General features: G+C 33.5%; 1 protein-coding gene across 3 annotated transcripts in view; it reads right to left on the reverse strand.

Annotated features, from left to right (window-relative positions):
* LRBA (LPS responsive beige-like anchor protein) overlaps nucleotides 1-22,780 on the reverse strand; it is a 763,816-nt gene that overhangs the window by 24,693 nt on the left and 716,343 nt on the right. For all 3 annotated transcript variants that reach the window (XM_024245927.3, XM_054553557.2, XM_054553558.2), the window contains 2 exons: nucleotides 19,596-19,751; nucleotides 12,014-12,181 (listed from right to left, as the gene is read on the reverse strand). In XM_024245927.3, coding sequence (XP_024101695.2) covers nucleotides 12,014-12,181; nucleotides 19,596-19,751 — 324 coding nt within the window. The remainder of the gene's footprint in view (nucleotides 1-12,013; nucleotides 12,182-19,595; nucleotides 19,752-22,780) is intronic.

Genomic DNA, 22,780 nt, shown 5'->3' on the forward strand with positions numbered 1-22,780 from the left:
TGGATTTCCAGTAAAAAGACAGTGCTACTTAACTTTCCTCACCTATAGGAAATGTACATTACTGGCCTCTCAAAACCCACATACATCAATATAAGGAAAGATATGTCATTTCCTCTAAGAAAAGCTGTTTCCAATCTTCTTTAGATTGTATTCCCTTTATTATCTGCTGTACAGATTGAGCATTCTTTACATTTTCTCCTCATCAAAAAGTACGTTCAAAATAAATACCTACTACTTAATTTTTATAAGTTTTATAATAAAGAGCTTGAAATAGTTACACTTCAATATAGCAGATATATGATATGGGATTTAAATCTAACAGGTCAAAACTGTTTAAGTTCAATGGACATTTTGGGAACCACTTGCAATGAAATTACTGAGGGTAGCGGGGATAATTGGAGGCAGAGCAGAGGCTTCACATGTGGCTCACAGAATACATCTTTTTATGTCTCTGTAGTTACACTGTATACATCATCCTGGATCACAGCAGAGCCCAAGTGACAACATCCCACAGAAAGGAAAGGCAAAATCCCTCCATATCTGTGTACATTTCTGTTTGGAAAGCCTAGAAAGAAAATCTTGGAACCATATAACTCATTCTCACTGCAGTGTTCTCAGAAATCTGCTCCTCCCAACTACTTGTCAGCCCACATAGTTAATACCCAGGGAGAAATAATCAGCTCAAACAAGGTGATTCTGGCCATATATTACTTTTCAAAGATGCCAAAAGTATCAATATTCTCTCATTGAAGTCTCTAAACCAAATGAAGAGCAAGAAAAAAAACTGCTGAAAAATATCAAGTTAATTCTTTTGATAAAAATTTGCAATAGTTAAGGGATACAAAAAGTCTTTACCTTTGCTTTCTGAGATAGTAGGATCTACCAAAGGCTAGACCATAAAGCAGAACAGATTCCCTTAAGAACCTTTTAAAGTCTTACTGCTTGAAAAATTGTCATGGCCTTCAATAATGCTGAGAGAAAAACTTATCTTGCTGCTAGTTTAAGGGACTACACTTCAGACTCTTCTTAAAGAAAAATAAAAAGAGAAAGAGGACAGACTTCTAGGACTGCTTTGAAAAGCTTGAGCAATTACTTCAAAGGAAAGGGTGTCTTTGTCCAGAGAGCAGGTTTATGACTACTGATGCAAATCCTAACCAAAGGCTGAAAAGGATACCCAGTGCATCTTTATAGATGGCCTTAAAGGAAGATGAACAAGTTAAATGAGATTAAAGACAGCCCAAATTCTGCTGCAAATACCAGGGCACATCAGGTTTTACAGAGGCACTTCTCAGTACATAATACTAGATATCAGTACCAACTTACAGAGACAATTATAACAACCTAACTTGCATTTAAGCAACACAAGATCTCTATAATAACCACTTAGCATTTATATTGGACTTAGTTTTAAAACATTAGGTGAAATATTTTAACACCACTAGGCAGAATAGCAAACGTTTTCATTAGTTGTGTTTCTTTGGTGCCCTCACAACATGAAGTATATTTATCAAACAGACTCCGAACCACTTAAAATTACACCTGAAAGAGGAGAAAAGAGGAATTTCTCTAGTATCTTGCTCATAAATATCCAGTGAGAAGAATATTTCATAAGGTCTATATCCATTAAGGAAAACAGGTGACAATCCAGGTACAAATAGATCTGACATGTATTTTCTGGCAAACTTGTAGTTACTTTATAAACAGTGAATAAAGTTCTTGGTGTTTTGGCGTCATCTCCTTACTCTTATGAAAATTAGATCACTTTGAAATGCAGTATAAAGTTTTCACTTGTAGGTTAAATATGTTGTTATTAGCAGAGTGAATCCTCTTCATTCCATTTTCTCAACACCATCTATTATGAAATGAAGCGGGATTAAACATTTTTCTATTCCTAGTTTTGTAAAACTAAAATTATTTCTTCCAATTAACACTTAGTTTAGATGACTCCTGGCTGGGCCAGAAAATCACATATCCCACTTGTTCACCCATTCATTCCTTCACTCCTTCATTCACTTAATAATATTTATTGAGTTTCTATTCTTAATATGTGTGAGGTACTATGGAAATAAAGAAAGGAGTAAAACGGCCTTTTATTTAAAAATAACTTGATTTTAAAGGATCATTGGATCTGGTTTTGTCAACTATACTATAAACCTGCAAATTATAATTATAAATATCTATGCTTGTAAAGGTCAACATAATAGTACTGAAGTCCATACCACTTGTAACAACTAATTTTGTATGCAAAATCAATATTTAACAATAATTAACATGCTTAAAGACCACCAATATAATTTTCTTCATTGGTAAAAATGTATCATCTGAACTTTTATAGAGGAAAATCAAAATATAAAACCTGGCTTTATAAAAAAAGTAATAATTTCAATAGAAAACATATTAAGAAATAAAATATATTTGTTTAAAAAGCCCAAATACATAATGAACTTATTAGGCATATATATTATAGATAAAAAACAAAAATATATTATACAATATATGCCAGTCATTTCCTAAAGATGGATACCTCTATTTTACATGTGCCTTTTGTACCATTTAGTTACAATTGATTACTACAAAACATTCATGTGAAAACTGAATACTAAGCTTTCTCATGCGGCTCACCATAATGGTAAATCAAGAAAGGAAATGGCTTTGCTAAAGCGGAAATGAGGTTAGCTATTAAATGTTTCTTAAACCTTTTCCATTAACTTCCTAGTTTTACAATGGAAATTATACTGCATTTTAATTATGCTTAGAAAAACGACTTGAAATTTGTCCTATACATTTCATCTTCACCAAATCTTTTCCCTTCCCCTATTCATCACGGTCTCTTTGGTGAAAAATCACAATCTGATTAGACACATAGACTATAGATGACAAGCCATAGCTGCATTTAGAGTACAACAACCATCAGAAAGGAAATTTTAGTAGCATCTTCTTGTAAATAATATTAGAAGTATTAATGCAAGACAAGATATTGTTGGTACAAAGAACAACTGTAAGTCCTCCGTATATAACATTTCTCCTCTTCTCTCTATGATACATATAAATGTTGGTAACATGGGAATCACCCTCTAAGACTAAGGCTGACCCTTGAACAACATAGGTTTGAACTGTATGGGTCTACTCATATGTGGATTTTCTTCTGCCTCTGCCATTTGAGACAGCAAGACCAGCCCTCTGCTTCCTCAGTCTACTTGGTGTGAAGACAACCAGGATGAAGATCTTTATGATGACCTACTTCCACTTAATGCGTAGTAAATATATTTTCTCCTTATGATTTTCTTAATAACATTTTCTTTTCTCTAGCTTACTTTATTATAAGAACACAGCATATGATACATATAACATACAAAATATGTGTTAACCAACTTTATGTTATCAGTAAGGCTTCCAAGTCAACAGTAAGCTATCAGTAGCTAGGTTTTGGGGAGTCAAAAGTTATATGCATGTTTCTGACTGTGTGGGGGGTTGGCACCCCTGACTCCTGTGTTGTTCAAAAGTCAACTGTACATTAGAAAATGGGTTTATATGAGTGGGTACCTACAATTGTATACTTAAAAGTATACCCCTTAAATGTATATTTGAAAAATACAAAATCCTACCATGACATGTACTGTCATAAGAACTCAGTATAATACAGTTGTCTTTTTGTGTCTCTCGCAATTACTAAGAATGCTTTAGTGATAGGATTGCATCAAATTCTCTATAGCTGATATTCTAATTAAATGTATAGTTTAGATAACTCTGACCTAGACTGCCTGAGTTTAAATCTAGGCTCCAGCACTTGCTAGCTATGTGAGCTCCCTTGGGCAAGTTTCCATAATTCTAGTAAGGAGATCTTAAAAGCGTCAAGGCCCAGGGCAGAAAGTAAAGGCATATTTATAATTTCTCCATGCCTCATCTATAAGTCAAGGATACTAACAGTAGATACCACACAGGGCTACTGTGAAGATTAGTGAGTTAATATGTAAAGCGCTCAGGATGGTGCCTGGCATGTAGTGAGCACCCATTAGTATCATCTATAAGTAGTAGTAGCAGCAGGCCAGGCACGGTGGCTCACGCCTGTAATCCCAGCACTTTGGGAGGCTGAGGCGGGCAGATCACGAGGTCAGGAGATTGAGACCATCATGGCCAACATGGTGAAACCTTGTCTCTACTAAAAATACAAAAAAATTATCTGGGCATGCTGGTGCCCACATGTAGTCCCAGCTACTCAGGAGCTGAGGCAGGAGAATCGCTTGAACCTGGGAGGTGGAGGTTGCAGTGAGCCAAGATCCCACCACTGCACTCCAGCCTGGTGACAGAGAGAGACTCTGTCTCTTAAAAAAAAAAAAAAAAAAAAATAGTAGTAGTAGTAGTAGTAGTAACAACAGAATGATCCCTTTTTTCACTCGGTTATAAACACTCCTTTCATTGAAGGTATCATATCTGATCCTATGTTGCATAAAAGCTAATTAGAGATGGTTCTCTCCTTGATAATTCATATAAATTCTGATACACCTACTAATATTTGGCAGCCTAGAGGCTAACAGTGGGGAGTGAAGGTACAGTACAGTAATTAGGTGCATTCCCCAAATTAAAATAGCTTTTTTTTTTTTTTTTTTTTTTAGACAGAGTCTCACTCTGTTGCCCAGGCTGGAGTGCAATGGTGCAACCACAGATCACTGCAGCCTTGACCTCCCTGGGCTAAGGTGGTCCTCCCACTTCAGCCTCCTGAGTAGCTGGGACTACAGGCACCACACCCAGCTATTTTTTTTTACTTCTTGTAGAGACAGCGTCTCCCTGTGTTGCCCATGCTGGTTTTGAACTCCTGGACTCAAACAATACCCTTGTCTTGGCCTCCCAAAATGCTAGGATTACAGGCATGAGCCACTGTGCCTGGCCTAAAGTATCTTTATTGTCTCTGATTATCAAGGTAGTACATGCTCATTATAAAACATTCAGATACTTTAGTAAAGTATGATGAAGAAAATGAAAAATTGCTTCCAAATTCCACTACCTATAAATAAATGTTGCTAATATATGTCTTGTGATCATTTCATACTTTTTCTATGCATAAATGTACATAGAATACAAGTGTATACACATAGGCATAGGTACTTATGTTACATATGTAGCTTGGTGATCTTTTACACTTAGCAATACAAAGAGTGTATCCCTCCATGTCAATATTACAAATTTATAGTATCTTTGTGAATGCCTGTACAGGACTTCATTACATGGACATATCATTACTATACTTAACTAATGTGCTTCTTTTTTCCTACTTGCTTGAGACTTCATTTGTTGTTTTCCCATGGAGGGGCTTGGTCTTTGGTTCTAGGTAAGCTATGGCTCCTGTAGCTGCATATGAGTGTCTGGTAACATAAACATGGTAAAATTCTCCCCCCAAAAAGAAAATAGGTAGAAAATTTGCTGAAGTGAAATCTTATTCAGATTTGTTGAAATGCAACATTAAGTCTGATTTTTATGAATATAAATTAAAACTGAAAATTGGTTTTATCTATTTATCCTAAATACCCAAATTATTTAAAATTCTTTATAATACATCCTCCTTAACATTTTTAATGTTCTTTTGTTAAAAATACATAAGTAAGGGACTCTGAAATCTATAGAGGAGTTTCACATCTTTAGCTATTAAACACTCCTGACCCCACTCACCCGAAGGAAATAAGGCAATTTCTCAGTTGTGCAAAGTTACAAGCTACAAGAATGAAAGCTTAAAAAGCTCAACAGTCATGTAGCCTTAAGCCACAAAAGGCAGAAACAATTCAGAGAATTTTTTTCCTATATAAAAATACTTCAAATCCAAAATCTGAAGTCTTATCAAACACATGCATTTTCTCACTTGAATGTGAAAAAAATTACTGTTAAAAAATTAGCAGATAAACGAAATGTAATGATATACTTAGATAATGGCCCTGTTAAAAGACCAAGAAAATCAATTTTTAAAAATTTGTTAACACTTATAAATTTCTGCTCTGTAAAGCCATATAAATAAGCATAGCACATAAAAATTGAGGTAACTAGAAAAAATAGGGTTTAACTTGCTTTGTAAAAAAAAAAAAATCGGAGATTTAAATATTGAATTTCATATAAAAATGGTTATCTTTTCATAAATTATCAGTAATATCTAGAGTAAAATGTGAGTTACATAGGCACAAAGCTGTCGTAGAATTTCTCTTACGAAATGAGCGTTTTTGGAAGGTAGTAAAGTCAGTCTACTATGTTGTTCCAGGAAGCCTTAATTAAGTGTATCCTTGGTAGTTCTACCAATAATGTTATGGACCACCCCCACCCCCGCAGAGAGTTCTGCAATATTTTAAAAGCAGAAGAATCCTACGTTTAGTTGACTAGAAGGAATTTTTACTTTCTTAGACTAATGCCAACTATTGTTTGAAATTAAATTTCCCATATGAGCATAAAGTGTTAAGACAACTTTCTTTGGCATGGCACTATTAAAAAGGTCTACATATGAAGATACTCAGTTTCAATCTGAGGGTATAAATCATCAGTTCTTCTGTTCTCATATTTATATGGCTATAACCTATGGGCTGAATGGTACAGTCATTTTTCTCTGCAACCAAACAAGGTAAATAAATGTGATATATTGGCATATCACCCTGCCACTCTGCATATGGTGCACATTAAGGTTGTATTCATTTGCCATATGAATATAATTCCTTTTTACCACATCTACTATTAGTTACAAGCAGTAAATACAGAGTTGTTTTGCTGGAACTTGAGGGCCTGCATTACATCATGGAGCACTAAACATCCTGGACCTTCTGGAGAATTTCATAGACATACTTTTAATGTCACCTGAACTTGAACACTGCCAACATACCATTTGAAACACTTCTTGATAAATGCTTCAAGGAAAAAATAAAAATACAGGGTAGCTGTAGTGTGACAGTACATTCCAAATGCAGGCCCAGAAGGGAAGGTCTTGATGAGACACACACAAGAACTCTTGTTCCTGACAAAGGATCAGATCAAGAGTCATATCCAGGTATAAAATGGTTTCTTGTTTCAAGCATTACTTTCTTATTCAGAATCTAGTGAACATAAGGAACCTAAATTTAAAATACCATCCAAATAACTTCCTCAACTGTAACTTATTGAAGAGCTGTGATCAAGAAGCTAACAAGTTTATTTCATCACCAACTGTGGTGCTTTGTTTCAGTAGGCAAATATTGTGCTTACTTTTTCCTTACACAAAATATTTATCATACAGTTGCAAATCCAGGTTAGGGTGGGGTAAAAGGAGGAGTAAAGTGATTTCTTTTTAAGAACTCATATGGTTCAACACAAATGTACATACCTTGACATTTGTGACCCTTAAATAATATATCACAGGCAATTAAAAACAAAGTACACCTGTCTTAACCAAGTACCAATTTTCATGTTTCCCAACATTAAGTCCCCAAATGCATCCAGCAGATGGTGCTCTAGGACACCTACTTACAGAGAGTAATATTGTTTATATTACATCCACCTATATTTTGGCAAGACAAAGAATAAGAATTTATCAGCAGCTTCAGTAAAACATACTAGGCTTCACAATAAAAAGGACATAATTCCTAAATATGTGTACAAAAATATGCATACACATAAGCACATGTGCACAGAGGCAGCCAGTAAATAATTCACACCTGGACATGTTATGATACTACTTTTCTTACAGACTTGATGAGTAGTCTATGTGTATCAGTAGTATTTATAGTCACATGGCAAGATCATTCTAAATTCATTAAAAAAAATTTAGAATGCCTTAAAGTTAGAATTCATTTTTAATTATAGCAGGAATGTCTCATTAGGGTGATACTAGTAAAATTAACAACAGTAGGATTTACGGTAATGACTTAAGTGATTGATGAGCGTATAACAAAATGAAGTTTTAGACAGAGAAAAAGCAGGGCAGCTATGGCATACAGTACTTTAAAAAACAGCTCTGTGGTCTGTTAGTGCTAGCCTTATGGTTAATAAAACCTTCTTTCTAATTAACGGTGCTGAAATATTCTTAAAGAACAGAATCTTGTTGTTATGAAGAAAAGTTAGGTTTTTTTTTCAGTAGACGCCAATCCCATAAAGGAGAAAGCTGACATAGATTAGCATGTCTGATTGCAATGAGGAAAAGAAAAAAAATGCCACCTTTCAATCAAATCAAAACCAGAATGCGAGAATGGAAAATGTATTACTGAAATACTACACACACAAATCTGTGCAACACCCTCACAGTTAGCAACCATTTGCTTCTGAAGCTGATCGAATGTGGCTTTAAAAGATATTATTCAAATATCTAAAAATACCTAATAAACATTTAATTTTTTAAATCCATGTTTATGAATATAAAATAGTGAATAAATAACTGTTTTTATACATTCATCTTGCTTATCTAAATAAGATCATGTCAAAGTTTAAAGTATTTATTTATCAATGGAATGCACTGGGGAACATTTTCTCCAAAATTTGAAAATGTACAGTCTGGAGAGCATTATTCTGAAGGCGAAATAACTATCTCAGGAAAAGCACTTTGGTGACAAGGCTCAGTCCTAAAACACAGAGTACTAGGACAAGGAGAGAGAGATGCCATGCTTTCATGTACAAAACATCTTTCAGTGAAATACTCTTGGTTAATTTCATTTTTTAAATCCCTAATTAAATGGAATCCTGTATTCATTTTTCTTCTCATTGAGAAAACTGCATTCCACAGGAGATAATTATTACAAAACAATAGAGTCAAAGATGAAAAACTATCTGGTATACAGGAAAATAAGCCTTTTGCTATGTAGTCTAGGTAGGTTTCATAAAATATTTACACTTTTTAAAGCCCCAAATTACAGTATTTATAGGTTTTACACTTGATCTTAGCCAAAAGGCTGAGAAGCGATGTATTTATGGGTTTTATCCAGTTTGAATTAGCCTGAGTTTGCCAAAGCAGTATGTATATTAATATTAGATAATATGATATTTTTAAAACATTGTCATACAGCTATCAACTTTACATACAACATCAATATTAGATTTGGAAAAAACAGTGTATGTAGGCTTATGACCCTAGAAAGTAAAATGACTACCTATTCTCATAATTTTTTAAATAAAGAAACCCTGAAATAGACCTATAAAATGCAGAAAAAGCAATAACCTGGTTTTCTTTTATCTATTTTCCCTTCAAGAAAGAAAAAGTCTACAATAAAAAATTTAAAGTTGAGGTATTAATGTGCATTTATAGAACATATTGCAATTATATGTATATACACGCTTCACCACTTCTTAAAGGTCATTTACATTGTATCTAAGAGGTACAATATAGGAATACACATAACCTAAAACCCTTCATCTGAAAAGCTCTGACTTCAGCAGCTGCATCGTGGAACCATCAATGAGCCAGAGGCTTATAAAATCCGAACCAGCTTGCATGAATGTTTGAAACAGTTTACACACGGTAACAATGTCTTTGTTTTTGTTTGTCATTTTCTTTTGAAAAGCGTAGATTGCATTTTCCATTTTTCTATTGTAATATGTGTAAACTCTCATTATAAGAAAAAGTGCCTATTTGTCTTTCTCCTGGATTCATCTTTCAAAGCTGAAGCAAAATTAAATCGGGGCATCAGACATTATAGGGGGGCTTGAAAGGATAAGATTCACTTTGAGAAAGGTAATTTAATTCAGTCAAGATACATTACAATTTTCTAAAATTTTTATTAGATGTGCTGTTATATTATTCTTTTATTGTTTTTCTTTTCATTGCTAGGATTACTAGGAGGTAATGTCCACCATACTGCAGACAATGAGAGGGTATAGATGAAGTATGCTATGAAAAATACAACATTATAATATTTACTCTAATGCCAACAAGATGGTGTTTTGTGGTGATTTATTTGCTCTAATCATCCTGTGCTTCTGATAACACCTTAACTCAGTTCTGTTGTTGCTTTCATTTTACAGACAAGACAGAAGGACCACAGCAAAGCTTGGAACTTAGATTTTTTTTTTACTACAAACCCCAGGATTTGTTCAGTCCTACTTAATTCGTTTTTTAAAGGCCATGCATGTAAAAACAATCTCTAGGTTGAGTTACAAAGTATTTAAACATATGAAAATATATTTAAATGTATACATATATCATGATATATATCATACTTTCTTCCTTCGCAAAAAGCTGAAAATTCCTAACTTTAAGGTATACTTAACTTTCTGAAATGCAATAGCAATTACATACAAGTGTAGCTAATAAGTCTTTAGCTGCTTTTTAGACTACACATTGGTAATGACGGTGTATAACATAGACAACATGATTAAGTAAAATAAAACAAGAAACCAAGAACCCAAATATCTATGTGTGTTTAGATTTCCATATGTGCATGAAATATCTTACATTTTTAAGGCAAGAAAAAGTTCTTAAATATTTTGAGATAAATAGCAAAATGGTAGATTTATTATCAATTTTAAATATAGGTTTGCTTGAGATAATTGAGTGAATCTCGGTAACTGGATTTACAGAAACAAGAAAAAAGAAATTGAAAGTAGTCACTTATTCTAAGAGGACAGACAGGAAGAAGGACCAGAATATTGTGTTCATGATGAAAAGAACATGGTACTTTTCAAAAGAATATGAAAAACAAAATCCCTGAAATTTGCATCTTTATAATTTCTATTGTAATTACATAGAGATGTCTGTATAAATTTGAAATACATGTACACCTACTCTGACATATACACACACTACAATTTGATCACAAAGTCTGTATTATCAATAGCATCTCAGCTTTAAAATTATTTTTCATATCCTATTTGCATAGGAAATTATCCCTTTTTTGATTAAAACAGGAAATATCTATTAGATGTTCATTGGATAAAAACTGTGTTTACCTATCACATCAAAGTCTATAATGTACATAATAAGAAACAGCTTTGAAAAATACTTCACACACACTTCTTTTAACATTATACTAGCATTTGACTAAATGTTTTGAAAAAAAGGTTTATTTTCATACAAATATTATACATTTAAGCACAGCTTTGAGAAGTCAATCCAAAATATGCTGGACTTAAAACATATTTAGACCATTTCACAATCTGGGGTGGAGTGACAGAGCAAGGACCGAGTATTCAGGTAAAGTCATCAGGAAGAATGTGATCCTTCCTTAACCAAATACATTGCAACTTGCCTTAAATTAAGAAACTGTAAATATTTAAGAGCAGTTAAAATGCTCCACCTTCTGAAGTAAAAATCTAAAGCTATTCTTGCAGGAATTCTACAGTGTTGTCATAATCATTTTAATTAAATTCTCATTTTTCAGGTGGTCCCTTTAATTGTTTTTTCCTACTTCTTAATGTGTTTTTCTAAAGCCATTTCTTTTCTGCAGCTGTGTGCGATTGGTTTTAATGGTAGCTGCTTCCTTTTTTGCCTTCTGTGAATTACAATTTTAAATGGTTACACATTTTTTGTTTTACTGCCTTCAGCATAGTTTCATAAAGATGTTTAAGGCTGTTGGTGAACATTTTCATTTCCCATCTGAAAAACCAAGAGCCAATTTGAGTATTCCACATTGGCCTTTTATGACCTGTTTTATCTTTTTAATATGTAAATGGAAGCATAATTTTATAAAGACTAGCTTGTTTCTATGAAATTATAATTTTTATTTTGTTCTTTTAAAATATGAATTCAATAAACAAGGTAATATGTGATTGCTCTTTTATGCTGTATCTTCATGAATAAAAAACTACTTTATTTGGTGACAGCTATTTCCAATGAAGAACTAGAATTTTTGGATCATAAGAATAGCCTATAAATATGAAACATAAGATTTCATGCTTAGATTTTAATTATCAATGGTCACAAAATGTTGATAATGAGGCTATCTGGATCATTCTTAAATTATAATAAATTAAAAATACTTGATAATCCTGTTTCACTTTTACCATAACAAAAAGGTAACTTTACTGCAAAATGTTATTCTCTACATCCTTGTAAAAGTTTACTTAAAAAATGAGTCATACTTACTGCCTGGGTTATCTCCAATCCCACTGCATTTTCCATTCCAATACCACAGCAAAAGAGTTGCATCACGTGACCCTGAGAGAATGTAGCAATTTCCCCCAATATATGACTCAGAACGAGCAAGGCAAGTGACGACATCCCAATGGCCAAACACCACTTGGATCAATCTTCCTGTAATGCAAAACAATTTTCTTTAAAATTGCTATTAAAAAAATAAAAATTCTAGTGAACAGATAACTTGTAAAACAACGAAGCTATATGAACTCTGATGGTCATAATTCAGATTTTATAATAATTTGACATGGTCCAACCTAAGTTTTCTTTGCATGCTAACAAGAACAACAAAAAAAATCAATTGAAAAGTGTTAACATTTTTGAAAGGCATGTGTTAAAACTATTTCAACAAATAATACTTGAGGACCATGGCACTGTATCATTACAAATGGTTTCTATAAATTACAAATGAATCATGTTTACTGATTTAAGCAGGCCCAGGAGAACCCTTTTGGAACCATTTTAACACTTTCTTGAGTTACTCTATATGATTCAAAATAAAACTTAGTAGCTTTTCTGTAAAAGTACTCATAATATAGATGTCACTAATAAAAACCTGTTTCTGAATTACTGAAGATTTAATGTATTTCTTGTTTTAAGTGATCTATACAAAGACAATATAAGTCACTTTGGAGAGCTACCTTTTGAAATCAGGATTATATGGAAATTATGATGAAAGAACTAATATATTGTGATTGCAATTTGAGCCAGGTGATTCTTTGACTTAATTTTCTGATGGAAATTCCTTGAGGGTGAAATCAAGATGGTAATGACTGGGGACAATGGAGACGAACCCAGTAAACTTACTATATATCTAGGGCTTCAAACACAGAACAGTTGTTCATGTAAAGGTGTCAGAAAAAAAGTAAAGCCCTCACCCTTTTTTGTTATTTTTATTTATTTATTTTTTTGAGGCGGAGTCTCGTTCTGTCGCCCAGGCTGGAGTGCAGTGGCATGATCTCGGCTCACTGCAAGCTCTGCTTCCCGGGTTCACGCCATTCTCCCGCTCAGCCTCCCGGGTAGCTGGGACTACAGGCACTCGCCACCCCCACGCCCAGCTAATTTTTTGTATTTTTAGTAGAGATGGGGTTTCACTGTGTTAGCCAGGATGGTCTCGATCTCCTGACCTCGTAATCCGCCCGCCTGGGCCTCCCAAAGTGCTGGGATTACAGGTGTGAGCCACCGCACCCAGCAGCCCTCACCCTTTAAGAATCTTTGTTTAACCAGATACGGTGGTAGTAATTCACACAAACTTGTCTAAAGAATTAAATATCTGTGACAGACCCCCATTCCATCTTTAGAATTTCTAGCTAACATATTTCCTTTGAAATGTCTACAGAGTCTACAGATGAATGCCATACAGTGTCTACCCTTAATATTCAGCATGGCTTTCTTTTTTTTAAATAAGTTTTTATATTTCGATTATAAAATATAATTCCAATGTTCAAGAAAAAAAGGCTACTAAGCTGAAAATTAAATTAATATGCCTAAATAGTTTATGTGTTTAACCCGTAATACACTGTAAATTTCTTAAAAGGTTAAGGTCCCAAGTACTGGCATATCAAGTTTATTTAACTTTTCAAGATAATAAATATAAGATAATATTTACATTAAATTTTTAAAATTCTTGATTTTAATAAATCTAAGGCTTATTATGAAGGCTGAAAATTTAGAAATAAAATTCTGAAATATTATCTAAATCAGATGGAAAAGTCAAATACATGTTTTCATTCATGAGTGGCAGTCTTGCATATAGCCTACTTCTAATAAATTTAAAATCAGATTCATTTCAATCTCAAGTTGCAAAACTAATATAGTACTTTTTTTCTCCTGTGATTAAGGGAGAGCAGACTTCAAAGCAAGTGTCTCTAGCTGCTAAATGTTCAAGATGTTCACTTTTGAATTTCTTCAGCCTTTTAAGTTGACACCAAAACATTTCATTAAAAAATAAGCTTATATCAATAAAGAATAAAGAAGAATCCAAGACCTTCAAGAATTAAAAAAAATTGAGCAAATTAAATGTGAAATATATAATAATTTTTACTTCATTTTCAATTTACATGACAAACAGAATGTGGAGGTTCAGTGGTAAATTGGCGGGGATCAGAGTTCACACAGGCCTTACATAGGATAAGACAAAAGTTAGGTAGCTGAAAGCAGTTTTATTAATAACTAGAAAATGTATTTTAACTACTGAAAGAAACTGAATACATCATATAGTGATGTGATCATAGAGTATATATATGACTTCTGCTTTAGCCTATGCCTAAATGCTGAGAGCACATAAAATATAGGTGTGATTTAAATAGATTATGTATGGGCAGGTATATTTCAGATTTGAAACCCAACAGTCAGTGCGTTGTAGGAGTGAGGATGAGTGAAATAACTAACCAGGTACTTGAGGTAGACCACATAGAGGAAACCCAGGTGTTCTTAGTGCAGTAGGAGGCTTGCAAAGAACAGCTATTCACTTGGTAACTTAATTTCCAACTCATGTGAGGACAAAGGGAAAAAATTTAGCTGTAAAGGTGGGATGGATTAAATATAGTGGCAGAGTTTTACAAGAGTCACATGGTAATTCTCATGAGTTGAAGTCACTGCTCTGTTTCTCCAATGTCAGTGTAAGGAAACATACATTCAGTCACTCTGGTTCCTTTTTAAAATTTTTAGTGTTTTGATTGTTTTCCAAAAAGTTATCACAATTAGTTTTCATTCAACAAATACTTAGCACCTATTAAGTGCCAAGCATTAGGCCTTCTTACCTGTATACAGTGGTGAACAAATAGACATGGTCCCTGCCCTCATAGCCTTTACAGTCTTGTGGGGCAGACAGTCATTAAACAAACCCGGACTGGTATATAATTATGAATAGGGATAAGTAGTATAAAAGAAAAGAACAAGGTTGGATTAATGACAATAACAAGATAGAACAAATTTACACTGGGTGTCAGGGAAGATCTAAATGAGAGAGTGACATTTAAGCAGTTACATCTAAAGGGTTTTATATGTTAACACAAATTAACTTTATTCTTTACAATTTATACTTTGGGCTCAACTCTGGAAAACATTATTTTTTTAAGTTTACTTTTTCCTGTTCTGGCAGCCTTCCTCAGCAATATTTGTTATTGCTATAAGGTTGAGGTTCACTCCTCCTAAATAAATCACAGCATATAAATACCTGCTGCTCTTTTTGGTAAATTATTTTCTGATAATCTTATAAGTGTTCCTCAACCTTTATTTTTTGTTTCCTTTAATACCAGTCCACCTCTCCACACACTAATATCAAATATTACCACAAGCACTAGAATATCCCTTTTTTGACAGAACAAATTTTCTAGTTAATGTTTTATTTGACAGCTGTGCTACAAATAAAAAAATTCAAGCTCAGGACTCTGCACCACTGAATCTAAAATGTGGCCTGAAAATAATTCCGACTGCCAGGGGAAGGTTTTATTGTTACCTCTGCTGTTCTGGTTGTGGCCCGAAAACATGATTTATGTTTAAAGAATTTCCTGTTACAATCCATGTTTCTCCTCCCTCCTCCCCAATCTAATAAGAGAAGGATTTTTTTTTTTTTGGCTTGTGTGCTAAAATATAATTGAATTTAACACTTGTGTTAGCTTCGCCATTATATATTACTGATCATACGATTTTCCCTTGATTCTGTGCTAAACTTAAGAAAAAATATTTAATATTCCTATTGTTGTAAAATCACAGACACATATTTACCCTAACTGAAATTATTTTAAATAAAACTAGCATCAGAGTTTTTATACAAGATATTAAGAAAGACACCAAGACTATCGTTTGAGATTTTTTTTCTACAACTTTTCTGGTAAGTATAAATATTTTTATTTCACAAGCTAAGTCAGTCCCACTGAAATGAAGTTTAAGGCTATTCCTTATTTGTACGTTTTATACACACAAACACACACATTTTTAAAGACAGTACATTAGAAGGTATTTTGAAAGAGGGAAAAGAATGACATCAGGTTTATTAAGTCTAATGTAACATGGCAGACATACTAGGAACTTAGTGTTACAAATTACATTTTCCCAAAAAAATCAGTGACTGACTGGTAACACCTGGATGAGACAACATGCTATGACCACAAAGCGTGCTACATTTAAAATTTAAAAAGCTAGGTCCAAGGCCTACTTCTGTCACTATTAGCTACATACATTTCAACAAGTTACATAATCTCTCTAAACCTCAGTTTTATTATCTGAAAAATGGGGATAAGACACCTGTCTACTTCACAGGATTATTGTGAGACTGAAACAATATCTAGTATGTGAGAGAATTTTATAAATTCTATAAAATTGTGTCAATATAGGATTTTAATTATTAGTATTATATGAAAGTGAAGTTAGCTTTACTTTACAAATATTAATATTGAGTGTCTTTAAAAAACAATAATATAGAATGTCAACAAACTAAAAACACTCAAACGTCAAAACCAAAGATTGACATGGTTTGTGATTCCATTTATATGACATTCTGAAAAAGGCACAACTAAAGATGAGGAATAGATTAGTTGCTGCCAGGAGGTTGAGGGTGGGGTAAAAAGCTGACTTCTAGTAGGTGGCACAGGATATTTGGGGGTGCTCTGCACCTTGATTGTGGTGGTGGTGAATTACTCTATGGTTTGCACTGTAAACCAAAAAGGGTGGTTTACAATTCTATTAGTTCTATATTACAGTGTAAAATTCATTTTCATGTTTAAAAATGTTTTAATCACTTAAAAAATATATGGAAAAACAATATGAAGTCCAAAAGAATATTTGAGAAAATCTCCAGGAGTTTAAGACCACCGTGGACAACAGAGTGAGAACCCTGTCTCTATAAAAATTAAAAAACAAAAAACAAAACAAAACAAAACAAAAAAACAAGAAATAGCTGGACGTAGTGGCATGTGCCTGTGGTTCCAGCTACTTGGCAGGCTGACGCAGGAGGAGATCACCTGAGCCCAGGAGTTTGAGGTTGCAGTGAACCATAACTGTGCCACTGTACTCCAACTGTCTCTTATACTGTCTCCAACTGTCTTCTTTAAAATAAGCAGAAAAAAAAGACGTGTCCAAGACTCAAAGAGGAGTGTTTAGGTTCAATAGTAATCCACCCCATAGACTTAAACATCTAGTAAAAGCCCAAATAATCAAAAACGCTTGAATGGTGATGTTTTCTTTCCTACACCTACAGAATAAAGATGCAAACTATAAGAAAACCATGTCATCAATTCCATATAACAAACAATAAAGATTAAAAAGATGTTCGCGAACAAACTCCTTCAATAACCAAAAATTAATTGTTCTATAAACTATATTAAGGCAGGAGTACGGACTCAAACATTTTATAAAGATTATTAATAAGACTGAAAGATGATTTACCATAAAGCATTCAAATAACTAGAAATTTTAATTTAAAAGATTTTTCAATTCCTAAAACATTAAATAAAGATATATGTAGGCCTTTGTTCCAGCTGAAATATCTACTGTCATAATATATAGTCATGAGCTTTATAACAACTTTTTGGTCAACGATGGACCACATATATGATGGTGGTCCCATGATATTATAATGAAGCTGAAAAATTCCTGTCACCTATTGACATCATAGCTGTGGTAACATTGTAGTGCAACGCATCACTCACGTTTGTGGTGATGCTGGTTTAAATGGACTTATTGCACTTCCAGATGTATAAAGATACAGCACATACAATTATGTACTGTATTAATTATTAGTTATTAATAAATAACTCTGTTACTGGTTTATGTACTTATTATCCCATACTTTTTATTGTTAAAGTATAGTCTTTCTACCTATAAAAAGAAAAAGTTGATTCTAAAATAGGCACAGGCAAACCCTTCAGCAGGTATTCCAAAAGGCAGTGTTATCACAGGAGATGAAAACTCCATGCATGTTCTTACACCTGAAGACCTTCCAGTGGGACAAGAATGTGGAGGTGGAAGACAGTGATATTGATGATCCTGACCCTATGGAGGCTTAGCCTAATTTATATGTTTTTGTCTTCGTTTTCTAAAAATTTTTTAAAATAGAAAAAAAGCTATACAATAAGGATATATAGAAAATATTTTTGTACAGTTGTACAATGTGTGTGTGTTTTAAGCTATGTGTTATTACAAGAGTTGAAAAGCTTAAAATCATTAAAAAGTTTATAAAGTAAAAAAGCTTCAGTAAGCCAATTATTACTAAAGAAAAAATTTTAAAAACAAATTTAGTGTAGTCTAAGTGTACAGAGTTTTATAAAGTCTACAGTAGTATACGGTCATGTCCTAGGCCTTCACATTCACTCACCGCTCACTCACTGACTCACCCAGCACAACTTCCAGTCCTGCAAGCTTCATTCATGGGAAGTGCCCTATACAGGTATGCCAGTTTTTATCTTTTATTATTATTATTTTTTACTTGCAGAAGACAATGGAATGGTTTTTATCTCTTATACCATACTTTTACTTACCTTTTCTATTTTTAGATGTGTTTAGACACACAGATACTTATCGTTGTGTTACAATTGCCTACAGTATCCCGTATACTAGTATGCTGTACAGATTTGTAGCCTAGGAGCAATATGTGACCCCACATAGCCTAGGTGTATACTGGGATATCCCATCTAGTTTGTGTAAGTATACTCTACGATGCTGTACAACGATAAAATCCCCTAACAATGCATTTATCAGAATGTATGCCTGTTGTTAAGCAACACATGACTGTAGATCAATTAGCTCTAAAGAATTAAGATCTCATTTTAATTATTTTAAATATCAAACTATATATTTACTATAACTTTATTTCATCCTGTAACAATTACTAAAATATTTTAAGGGACACCATTAAATTTCTCAATGTTTCTCAATTTCTTACATGCAAAAATTTATAAACATTTACTCAGCCAGATCTCCTACAGTAATACTGAGCTCAGCTTGGTTTGTCCCTTAGGGAGATGCATGTAAATGAATATATAGACTGAAAATTTTTATATTTTAACAAGAGCTCCTGTCACACATAAAAGCAATAGTCAGCTACTTTTCTTCATGATGGTGTAGATTTCAGCAAGATTCTATGCAGAATTGGGTGGAGGCAAGATATCTACTGCCAAGAGTTACACTTAATGAGTCTTTCAAGTAAGAAAAAGAAAATCCTTTAAATAATACAAAAGTGAGAAAATACACGTCTGTGTATGTGCACTTGCCGTAAGATTATGCATATACTCACGCATGGTACTTACATACCAGGATTTGCCTTCAAAATGAATCATTTATTCTGTAAGCATGAGCTTGGGTCACAAACCTATTAAAAAACTGTCTCTTACAAACATGCTGAAGCAAATTTAATAGTGGACTATATATAGTAGATTATTATTTGAAGAGGGAAAACAATGCCCTCTTCTCCTTATTTTGTAAATTTTAGGATTTTGTAATTTTTGGAAGGAAGCAGATGAGAATGCATCCTAAGCCTCTCAATACTACTTATAGTAAACTTTAGTTCACTGATAAAGAAAATGAAAATTACCTGTGTCTGTAGAATAGACTCTGAAACTCTTATCCCAGAAGCCACAGACGAGAATATAGCGGTTGTCTGAAGTGATGACAAAGCACTGGGAATGCACTTGAATACTTTGGTCTAAAAGGTCAGTGATTTGCCTCCTGTGCATTCCTGTATTGCTGGCTGTAAGAATAGGGAGGAAAAACAACTATTAAACCCACATGGGCAAAGAAATCCTATAGTGAGGGAGAAGAGGAGACACATTCCCAGATAAGAGTACTTGATCCTTAATTTTAAGTATAATAATTGAAAAACCAAGTAGGAAAACATATCCAATTGCTGGAAAAATGTGGGTAGCTAAATTCAATATCTCAGTTAAAAATTTTGCTTAGAGGAAAGAAAGAATAACACACTACAATTTAAAAATAGAACACAATTCACAGAACATGCTTTCTAGCTCTTGGGCAGAACCAAACTAGATTACAATCTCCAGATTGCATCATAGTTAGGTTTGTGTTTCTGACAATCTCATTACATTTATTGTCATGAGAATGGTTCATGTTGTGACAATCTATTACCTTGAACATTTTGTCACAAGGAAGAGATATTAGGATTTAAATGTCATACATTTGAAATATTGTAGCATCTTGTACTACTTTGGCTTGAACGGGTCTTTAATTTGACTAGATGGGAACTCCCATTCCCCTATTTACAACTGCACTTGCATGTAAGGAAAGGGTAGAATGACTGTTTATTAAAGATTCCTGTAATTGAAAAAGTCAAAGCACAGCAGACTGCCACTTTCTTACTCCTTATTTAAGCAATAAAACAAGACAGCCTTGGCAGTGTGTTTCAAAGTGCTACAGAGCACCTGAGATGGGGTTTGTCACAAAGAAAAAGGTCAGACATAGAGCAACACCGAGCACATGGGAAGAGTAATAATCGCCCAGAAATACACCATCGAATGTGCCATTATCAGAAACGGAATCTTCACTGAGATGACTTTTTTGGCATTGAGGCCAACCAAATAGAAAGCTTTGTTTCTAGTGATCTAAGGGTTATTTCACCATCATCTCTCCAGTACAAATAAGGATTCTTCTGCTGCTAAAGAAATTTGATTGTACCAGAAATCAGAACAAACAGACTTCTGCATCTGATTATTAAGCTTTTCACTATAATTTTCAATTTTTTGAAAAATCAAACATAGAAAAATATTTATATTCTATTCATTGTATGTAACAACTATATTAATGTGGGTAGTTTAATAGAAAGCTCAGAAAGTAAAACAGAAGAAAAAAAAGTATTCAAAATACTCTCCAGTGCTTGCTGGGACCCACTGGGGACACAGGACTGATGGATCTGTTGCCCTCATGGCACATACAACACGGCACACATGTACACATACATGTGCAACACTGCAGAAATTCTGCTAATGTCTGTGGACACAACCACTTAAGATTATTGGATAACTGTTTGATGATGGAGGCTTCATATGCTTTTGGAGGATTAATGGGCTAGAAAGCGACAGCAGTAGTGAAAAGGGCAGAATCCTAGTTGGGAATCATTTTTTCCCTCTCCTTCTAACAAACAGAAGTTGCTGGCACATAATAAAAGCTTTTATGGATATCATAGTGTTATTACAGAGAGACAGTGTCCACCAACTGCAATCAAGTATCCCATTGCAATGAAGTTGTGTGATACAATTTTTTTTTTTTAATTCCAAGAAACCTAGCAATTAAAACAAGGTATGTGGTACTTTCTGCACTGGTTACTGCAGTACTTTATTCCACATGAGAGCTGTAAACATGTTTATTCTTGTCAGTGTTTATGTGACTTTTGCTCCTATGATATAAACTTTCGCTGAACTTTCTTGGGGGATTGGGATGATCTCTTGGGAGGACCTCAACAGATGTGGGCATGTACATAATTTTGAATTGAGTGACCACAAAGTACCCATTGGCAAAGGCTTGATGCCCCCTCAGCACACACATGAACTATTTTCTAAGCAAGTGCTTACTTGTAATTTAACATTGCCAAGTCCCCCATCCAGCTAAAGTATATTTATCTAGATAAGCAGTCTTCAAACTAGGGTATGCATACCCCTGGAGGTGTAAGACTTCCTAAGAGATACACAGGTTCAGAAGTTAAAACCAGTAATTTTCTAATTCCTCAACTTGAATATATTCTACTGCTTAAAATTGATTTGCCTGAGAACTCTCCTGTGAGTTTTCCTTTCTTACCTCTTCTTTCTCACGCCCTTCTTCTACTAGATAAAATAAAGACTTTCCCTTCCACACAGAATCTTACTATGTGCTTTACCCCAGAGTATAATTTCTTGCCCCCAATAAAGGGACAATTCAAAACACTGAGGTGATACTGAAAAGTGAATGTATAAGTATCAAATCATTCTGCAAGTCAGGTGGTTTCCAATTTACTGCTTTCAATAAAATGGAATGAGGATCCAATCATGCTGTCAATCGGTAGATCATTAAAAATAAGTTTTAATGATAGACTGTTAACATTATAGATTACTTAATAATAAACCATAAAAATAACTCTTAATAATAGATCACTATATGAATTGCCACTAGTGCAGAAAGAGTTCAAAGATTTGAGTGGTACAGTTGAAACAAAGCTCTTTCCCATCATTTTCCTAAGGGAGTATAACATTGCTCAGAGGTTCCATCTATAAAAACAAGTAAGATAGACCTGCTGATGATGTATTTGTAATAAATGTTCATTTTATATAAACATTTATTAAACTTTATAATATAATTAAATAAATACATTAATATTTGTAATAAGCACTCAATACAGATAAATTTATTTTAAAAGCTGAGCCTTATGGTCATAGGAAATTTTAAAATTTAAATTGAATACATATGCTTAATTTTGCAAACACATTTTTATGGCTGAAAAGCATAATAGGGTAATCAATTTTTTAAAGTTAACATAAAATTATCTGGGGGAAGTAGAATGAAAATATAAATTCAAGATAAAAAAGTAATAATGTGAAATTTCCATATGTTAATGGGTTTTCAATGTATTTTTTAGAAACAGAAAATACTGAATATCAATTCACTCTGATATTTAGATTCTACTGGATATATTAAAATTTTGTTTACTGAGTATCAGTTCACTCTGATACTTAGATTCTATTGGATATATTAAACAATTTTTACACTATGCCAGAATGTATAACCTTTGCAACT

Source organism: Pongo abelii, chromosome 3, assembly GCF_028885655.2.
Source record: "Pongo abelii isolate AG06213 chromosome 3, NHGRI_mPonAbe1-v2.0_pri, whole genome shotgun sequence".
NCBI classification, from domain to species: domain Eukaryota; kingdom Metazoa; phylum Chordata; class Mammalia; order Primates; family Hominidae; genus Pongo; species Pongo abelii.